Below are 9379 nucleotides of genomic sequence, written 5' to 3'. Positions count from 1 at the left end.
GTCACACTTTACATTAGGGCTTCATTAGTTAACATTAGCTTTTGCTCATTGTGAATGTTAATGCATTAACTAAGGTTAACTAATGAGGTCTTATTGTAAAGTGATACCTATTGGTCTTTATAGTTCTTTTGCACTTTAATCTGTGTAAAACTTTTAACTTTGTACATTTTTCTGTATTGCTTTATTGCATTTAAATGTTCAGTTATTTTTGTTATAAGAAAAAAGTTATTAAACCTGTTATACTGTATTATGACAGCACTTTTTTAACTTAATTTCAATATCGTGATAATACCGTATACCGTAATAAAAGCATTAGCAATTAATCGCAACATGAAAATTTGATACCGGCATATCACTACGTGTGATTAGTGTGAACTAATGCTTCAAATGAACGACGACTAGTCGACCAGAAAAATCCTTAGTCGAGGGCAGCCCTAATGTTACTAATGTAAAGTATGGGTGTGTATATATAATTTGTTTTTAACGTCATAAATCTGATTTTTTTTTCTTCTTGGCATTATGGGGTATGGAGTGAAAAAAGAAGCATAATTTTAGAAAAGATTTTAGATTTTTGGATCTGACTTTTAGTCATACTTTTGTCACTGATCCATACATAGAAGGAAGTAGCCAATTGAGGGATGTGTAAGGTGGCCAAACAATCAGAACTGAGATTGCCATTTTGAGAATTTTTGTGTGATATGCGTCCACAAAACTGAATCTCTTACCTCTAGTAATAGTTCACAAATGACCTCCCCAGGCTCAGAAGAAAGGACTGCAGTTAGCGAGGAGCTGGCTCGATCCTCCGTGTGACCTCCTGATCTCCTCTTAGCCTCCTCTGTGAACAGCACACACAGAAAGTGCAGGGTCGATGTGTAGAGAGAAGACTCGGTGCCCGATTGGTCCAAACACACTCGGAGAGTGTCTGTCGCGAGAGAAAGCAAAGACTAAACATAAAGAATGCTAATATTTACTTTTCCAAGCTTTTCTCAAACTCTGAGACGAGAAGATGCAAAAGATGCAAAACTTCACAACAAACAATCTTCACCACAAGGGAACATCTGACGAAAAAGTCTCTCCAAACTCACAGGCTTTTAAAAACAGCTTCCAAAGCCTGGATACCTGCAGGCAAGTCAGCGAGTCTACTGCCCACCCACCTGTTTTAGGATTTTCTACCACATCCATCAGATCTAAAGCAGGCTGATTGTTCTCCCTGTCTCTGTCCCAGTCTGTCATATGCAGCAGGGACACCCATCCACACATACAGGCATAATGAGCTGGCCTCCCACTGCATCTGACTCCACCTCAGCTGTCTCCTTCCTTCTCAACATCTATCTAGTACATCCTCTTCCATCTAAACTCCTCAATCTTTCTTTTCCCTCCATCCCCTTGCGCTTTCATCATGTTTGCCACCATTTTCTCTTTGTACTCTTCTGTTTCTTTCTGCCTTCCCTTTCCATTTGCTTGTCTCCACCCTTTGGTGTGTGTATGTGTGTCACCTAAAAAGCGCTGCCAGTGTTTCCCCAGTGCCACACCGACAGATGGGCCGACTGCAGCTTGGTTCCTGCGCAGCAAAGTAGCCAGGAGCATCAACACATCCGCCCAGGCGTTGAGCATTGCACCCTGGGCCTGTGCATCTGAGGACCAAAACAAGCAAACACACATCAAAAAACACTTTCAAATCACTTTTCTTTCATCTGAAGGTCTTGTTTGGAAGATTTTGGAGGGGGTTGTGGATTTGCTGAAGACTACCCAAGTCAGCGACAGACAGCGTGAGGATGGAAATGAGGTTGTTCAGCAGGGGTTTGAAGATCTCTCGGTGGAACGGCATATCCTCACTGTGTATTGCTGCTGACTGCAGGAGCTTACACAAACTTTGCACATAATACACACTACTCAGCACCTGAGGGAGAAACAGGAGGGTGAGGGGAGAGAAAGACAGTGTCAGTAGTAACGAGTGCCGAGTTACCTATCGAAAAACACACATACAGCACTTTGGTTTCACAACAAATAGGTGACTAACTGGAGCTGTGTTCAAGAGAAAGTGGAACTGAACCAGAAACCATGATTCCCTTGTATTCCACTTTCGGCAGAACTGCTTTTGTCAAGTATGACTGTGTGTACATCAATGAAAGGTTATGGGTAAAAAAGGGTCAGTTCACCCAAAAATCTAAATTCTGTCATTAATTACACACCCTCATGTCGTTCCAAACCCGTAAGACCTTCGTTCATCTTCAGAACACAAATAAAGATATTTTTGATGAAATCCGAGAACTTTCTGATCCTGCATAGACTGCAACGCAACTAACATTCAAGGCCCAGAAAGGTAGTAAGGACATCGTTAAAATAGTCCATGTTACATCAGTGGTTCAACCGTAATTTTATGAAGCTGCAAGAATACATTTTGTGCACAAAGAAAACAAAACTAACTTTATTTAAACATGCTTGTGTGATGAGCATGAACCGATGAGCTTTGTTTACTATATGCGATTTGCTCTGTGCATGTGTTTTGATGTGAATAAAAGCCTACAATAAATCTGATTATATAAATCAATAGTGTCTCTTCAAAAGACTTGAATTAAAACACTTGATTCATTGTATGATGCCTTTTTGAGTTTTTTGGATCTTCTAAAATTTGCTAACCTGAACTTTCAATGGAGGAACAGAAACCTCTCAGGTTTCATTAAAATATGTTTGAATGACATGAGGGTGAGTAAATGACGACAGAATCACTTTAAGCTCAAAGCACTTAAGAGATATCGTAAACAAGTTCACTTTTTTTATTGATCATAAATTTGGTCAAGAAATAGAGCAGACACTGGACAAGGACGAAACTTTCTAGCGTGCATGTTTTGTCCGTCTGTGTTCGAGCTCACTATCAAATGGAGTTTACTTTGAAAGGCTACATGTTCGGCTGTATGCATGCGCTAAGATGAAAACTGCAAACTCTTCTGACTTATTTAGCATTTTATTTACTTGAATTTAATGTCACATATTATCGATGTGCAGATTTTGAAGGGAATAGATTTATTCATGGTAAAATGTGTTAAATACTGCTAACAATACTGTACTTTTAGCTAAAATGATCATAAAATTATCAAAAATATTTAATAAGCAATCATGCATGTGATTAAGGCCCTGTTTACACTAGTGCATTTTTGTTTTAAAGCGGCGTTTAAAATAACTCAAAACGAAAATGATCCTCGTCTACGCTGGTGTTTTCACTGCGTTTCAGAAATGATCTCCGTCCACACTACACACCCGAAAACGCATGTCACATGACCATTTATACAGGTATAACCATAGATATATATAGGTAGACGCCCTATTATTTAGATGGCGGACGCTTCTACGTGCATGGAGCGGTCGAATGGGGAATCTACCTATACATATCTATGGGTACAACTATGAGCATGATGTTATTGTTTACACGGTCATCAAGGATACGCAGAGCAAATGTGGGCAGCCATGCCATAATTTTCAAAAGTCTCCGTTTTGGTCCATTTACACTGAAACGCAACCCCGGAGTTTTCAAACTAAAACGGGGTCTGCAGCGTTTTCAAAAATCTCCGTTTTCACAGGTCGAAAATGCCAGAGTAGTGTAAACGACAGCCGTAACCGTAGCAAAAGTTATGCGTTTTAAAAAGAAAACGCACTAGTGTAAACGTAGCCTTAGGATGTATAGAAATTTGTGAATGATGGGTGTTCCAAATTTGCGGAAATCTGCCAAGCTTTCTGTAACGTTCTGCAGGCATTTCCTTATGACAGATTGGTGTTTAAGTGCAGGTGGAAAATGATAGCCATAATGTACCTGGTTCCTGGCATCTTCCATAGCAGCTGGCAGGAGAGGTATCCTTAACTCATTGACACACTGAGATATGGCCGCTGCATCAACAACACTGAAACAGACAGCACAAAACCAACAGGAAGTCATGCAGGTGAGTTCACAGTCTAAACAAATGAATACAACGAACACATAAATAGAATCGAACTTTAAACATGGTTTGTGTCATTTTTGACATGTTTCTTGGGTCTTGCTGTTAACCAGCAGAGACAAAACAACCACAATTTGGTATTTAGAAAGAGTGGGCAGATGGCAGGCAGGATGTGGTTGTGTTAAAGTGTTGTCAGGTAAACCAAGAGAATATATTTATATATGCGTACGGTGCGAGTGTGAAAATGAGGTGAGAGGCGTGCATAGGGTTGCAGTATGTCATATATCCACATGTGTAGTGCATGTCTGTGATTAACAGCTTAGAAAATATTAATAAATATTTAGTAATTTACTAATAAAATGTCAGAATGACGCTTTAAAAAATATTATTGTATATATAATAACTTTGCACAACATCTGTTTGTCTTCACATGTCTCTCTAACCTGGCCATGTTCTCAAGTATTTGGTTCTGTTTGAGGGCAGATAGACTAAACTCAGGAAGCACAGCCAGCAGGTTGTCCAGTAAACCGCATACTGCTAGCAACAGGTGAGGGGTTACTATAGCACCAGGCTCGGTCATCCCCCCTGGGTGGGACTCATGAGTGAGGGCGGAGTCTGAGCTGTCCGTGTCACTCTGGCCTATAGCATAAAGAAATAACAGCAGCCTCAAATTACTAAAGACTGGGGGGAAAAAAAACATTCTTGTCAAGGCTAAACTGTCAATTCCTTGCCTTTTTCCCCTCAAGTCATACCTTGAGCAGTGAGTCTGTTGACTGGAGTGTCCTGGATTCCAGCAACAGCTGAGGTCGGAACTGGAGAATGAGTCCCACTAGAGCTACCTGATGGAATCTAAAGAACACACAGACAGACATAATAACAATTTGAAAATAATTCAGGCTAATTTTTGCTAATCTGATGTTGCTTGCAGCTACCTATAAGCGTGTAGCTCTCTTATACGTTATAATATCATTATACCATTCCATAGATTTTCCACCCAAAACAGCAAAGAAAATGTTAGAAAAACTTATTTTTCATATAAAGTTATTGATTATTGAGGGGTTACCAAGGAATTGCATCACTAATTATCTTATAAATTTACAGCTTTGGCAAATAAAGGCAATTTGGTAGCAGTTTTACTTAACATTATCAATTATAATATTGTAAGTGTAGTGAAAGACCAACATATACAAACCAGGCTGATTAATCACTCAATCATGCATTTGGTCATTTTGAAATTATCACTGTCAACTGTAAATTCCAAATATTGTCTGCTTTAACAGTTTGGTTTGTCTCATTCACTATTATATTATATTGTATTATAACTAACAATGATATTTTATTTTACATTACATTATAATATAGCATAATACATTAAAATATAAATTACCATTCAAAAGCTTTTTAATGTTGTTAAAAGAACTCTTTTGTACTCACAAAGGCTGCATTTATTTGATCAAAAATACAGTATATTATATCATTCTAATATTGGTTTGGTACTTAAGATTACTTTTTTTTACTTTATTATTGTATCAGTTTTATTTTACTATTAATTGTATTTTATGATATTATAATTATTATTTTCAGTGTTGTTATCAGTGAAAATGCTTACTAATACTTTAAATTCTGTTATAACAAGCGAATGATAAATGTAAACACCATCATCTAAAATATGCAGCACACCGGCCATGATCTCTAGTACAGAACAGTATTAATAATGCGTGTAAGCATATGGATGCCACCGAGTCAGACATCCACTAATAGCTGGCAGTGCTCTGGGCGCGTGGACGCCGTACCCTGGGTGACATTGGCTGGCGGTGGAGGGGGGCTGAGGGTGAAGGCATGTCTGCCCATGTAACAGCTCTTCACCATCTGGCCCACGCTCTCAAAAAACTGGCAGTGGTACAACAGAGCCTGCAGGGCAGGAAGCCCGACCAGACACAGGCCTGAATCCTCATCATGCACACAGGGGCTCTGGGAGACACAAGAAAGAGAAGAATAGAAGATAAAAAAAAAGAAAGAAAAAAAGAAAATACAGGAAATTTAATACTGAGGAAACCAGAAATCACCACAGACAGATCTGTTATGTCTACAGAGCTTTTAAGAGCGGCTGTGTTATTGATATTCAGTTCTGAAAGTTTATTCTCATGTAAACATACCTGCCAGGCACTCTCTTTGGCCTCTTCTGCATTAGCAGGCATTGGCATCACAAGGAGGTTTTGCAAAATAAACGCTGCCTATAGGGAAGGGGAACATAAAAATCAGCAACACTGCCATCTTCTTGTAAATTAATGGAAATGCATGCTGGTTGAATTCTCAAAGGAATTGCACAAAGCAAGTGACAAATTCCTAAAAAAAGCGAGTAATGCAAATACATTCCCTTGAAAGTGTGACTGTCTATGCTTGTTTAACCTCTTTTTCTCTTCCTGTTTCTGAATATGTCTTTGTACTAAACCTATACTAATAATGAAACATTCAGAAATAGATCACAGATCTGAACGAATATGACTTGCAGAGCCCTTCTGACTTGCAACATTAAAATCTAATCATAATTGCAGCTTATTCTAACCCAGAACGCCCACTTAGACAGGAAGTGGCCGACTGACTGCTTTGTGAAGCTACTAAGCACTTTTTATTTCTTTGTACACTATCGGTAAAAAGTTAGGAATAATTAAGATTTCATTTTAATGTTTCAGATATTTTTTTTTTTTTTTTGAAAGAAGTCTCTTATGCCGCGTCTACATCAGAAACCGAAACTGACATGGTTTCTAGAGTGCAAAAGGTTTTGTGAAAAAAGGGAAGACTTTAAAATAAAGTCTGTAAAATAAACTGTTAAAATGATTTGATGATTAGTGAATGTACGCTATTGTTGTCATCGTTCAGTCTGTATTTCAGCTTTAATGTACGTTTTTTTTAAACAAAGCAGCTGATATTTGCCATAGCAACAGCTAGAATCTAGTGGAGTGCCGAGTCGCTTTCACCCCAAAATGGTGGAAGCGTAGGGCTGCTGCTGGGCGCCGCTGTTGCAATGGAACGTTCTTATTGGCTTTCACTTCTTGTCAGTATAAGTTCTATTATCGACTGTGGAAAAAAAACTGAAAATCTTATTTCACCATGTATATGTTGTTGTGGGAGGCCTCTAATGCAGAAATAAATGAGTTTGAACATTTTTGATATTTTAGTACGTTTTTAGTGAAATGTAATATTACAACGTTGGGCCTTTGGGGTAGCAGATTTTCAGTGATTTTACTAACTGTCTGAACTAGTGTTGTTTTTGGCGGCCTGTTTTAATTTTAGTTTTAGTCTAGTCTTTGTGTGAAACTGTCATTTTAGTTTTTATTAGTTTTAGTCACGTTCATACTCTTTTTAGTCTAGTCAAGTTTTAGTCAACTAAAAGTCTGAGCATTTTAGTCTAGTTTTAGTCGACGAAAACTGATGACATTTAGTCTAGTTTTAGTCAATGAAAATTGTATTTTAGTCTCTTTTTAGAAATGCAATTCTATTTAACCCAGTCAATATAGTATAAGTACCTAGTAGTATAGACGAAACCAAAATTTTCTTTTAGCCAAACCCATTTCAAACAAGGTTATCTTATTATATTATTATTACCTTATAGACTCAAGAATACATCCATTCCAGACACGGAAGACGCTCTGATTTGAATTTACAACATTTATTTTACCAACCAAACATGTTAGAAGTACACACACATAAATTTAAATAAAGACGAACCCCGGCTGGCCGGCCATCGGTCCCTTTCTCTGTGTCAGACTTAACTTTGTTTGGTTTTCATCTTCTAAATCAGTGTTTCCCAACCTTTCTTTAGTCGCGGCACCCTTTGGAAATTTTAACAAATTTGTGGCACCCTACAAAATTAATTTTGTCACAATATTTGAATTTCTAACTTCGATATGATAATTTGAAAAGTATAGATATTCGGTACAACAGGGAAGAACTGCAGAATATAATGTCATACAGATATTTTTAATATTATAAAAAGAAATGTGTCTATCAATGGTGGCAATCAGTAGGCTAATTTCTAATGAAGAGACCAATTTATATGACAGATTTTAATGTAGGCTTTTATTCATATGTAAACATTGTGAGATAGCTAGTTATAATGGTAATTAAACAAAGTTTTGATTTTACAGCTGGGTAATTTTGTTGCAGTAGCACGAGATAGCTTGATTTAAAACTTTGAATTGAATAAAAAAATGACAAGGAGGCTAAGCAGTTAATAATAAAATAAGAACAAATAAAGAAATTACTAATGATAGCACAAATAAAAAAAAATCACGATAGGCCTACAAATGAAATAAATTGCTTTTTAGTTTTTCAGGTAGGTCTAACACACAGTAGGGCTATTAAGAGAATTTTTTTTTTACCAATTATCCAAATAATGTTTAATCCTAGAAAGCTATTATCATCAGAGGACACATGAGCATAACGGTTAGCAGATCAATGAATGAGAGGGCAGCGTTACCAGAGTTGCCCATTTACCACACCTTGTTACAACACAGTAGGGCTATAGCAGACAGAAACAATACTGTACTACAGAGATGTTTCCTGTCAGCTTGATTTCTGAGTGGACTTTGCTGTTCCGATGAGCATGAACGCGAGCGACTGAGCGGAGCACACACACGCATAGAGCGGATAACACGCAGAGCGTCACACCACGTGAAAGTGAATCCTGAGCGGTGAACTCATTTTCGGCAGCCGAAATTTCGGTGCATCTCTAATTATTGGCGACATTAGAAATGGATATTATATAATAGCTGCTTTTTTGAACATTTTAGCAATTTAAAAATATTAAAAAAGGATTTTTTACACGGCACCCCTGCTCTCGACAGACGCGGCACCCCGGTTGGGAAACACTGTTCTAAATAATGCCGCGAGTGGGGCTTGAGGAAGTGACGTCGCCTGCGTCTGCGCAGTGTGACCTGATGCAGCCCCTGAAGCGAGACACAGGAAACAGAAATACTGCAAAATAATAATAATAACGCGACTAAACGAGACGAAATAACGTTATAACATTTCGTTTCGTCTCGTTTTGGTCAACGAAAATGAAGAGACATTTTAGCATAGTTTTTATTTTGTAAACCACATTTAGTCTCGTTTTTATTCGTCAACGATATTGCATTATACATTTAATTATAGTCATCGTCACATGACCAGCATTTTCGTCTCGTCTCGTCTCGTTTTCGTCACGTAATAAAGGTTCGTTGACGACGACATTTAGTCATAATTTTCGTTGACGAAAGCAACACTAACGATGTTCTGAATGGTTGTAAGGTGGTTGCTAGGGTGTGCTAGAGATGTTTGTAATGGCGCTTTTCCACTGCATGGTACGGCACGGTACGGCTCATGTACGGTTCACTTTTGGGGGGTTTTCCACTGGGTACAGTACCTGGTACCTGGTACTTTTTTTTAGTACCACCTCGGTTGAGGTT

General features: G+C 38.0%; 1 protein-coding gene across 1 annotated transcript in view; it reads right to left on the bottom strand.

The window, feature by feature from the left end:
- rttn (rotatin) overlaps positions 1-9379 on the bottom strand; it is a 73258-nt gene that overhangs the window by 18779 nt on the left and 45100 nt on the right. Inside the window, exons 32-39 of the mRNA XM_016537252.1 lie at positions 6089-6166; positions 5682-5903; positions 4685-4781; positions 4376-4571; positions 3809-3896; positions 1750-1900; positions 1497-1634; positions 726-922 (exon numbers count right to left, since the gene is read on the bottom strand). Of these exons, the coding sequence (XP_016392738.1) occupies positions 726-922; positions 1497-1634; positions 1750-1900; positions 3809-3896; positions 4376-4571; positions 4685-4781; positions 5682-5903; positions 6089-6166 (1167 nt within the window). The remainder of the gene's footprint in view (positions 1-725; positions 923-1496; positions 1635-1749; positions 1901-3808; positions 3897-4375; positions 4572-4684; positions 4782-5681; positions 5904-6088; positions 6167-9379) is intronic.

The sequence above is a fragment of the Sinocyclocheilus rhinocerous genome, unplaced genomic scaffold (genome assembly GCF_001515625.1).
Source record: "Sinocyclocheilus rhinocerous isolate Xijiao unplaced genomic scaffold, SAMN03320098_v1.1 scaffold1328, whole genome shotgun sequence".
NCBI lineage: Eukaryota > Metazoa > Chordata > Actinopteri > Cypriniformes > Cyprinidae > Sinocyclocheilus > Sinocyclocheilus rhinocerous.
The sequence above is the reverse complement of the archived record's forward strand: the minus strand, read 5'-3'. Positions and strand labels throughout refer to the sequence as shown.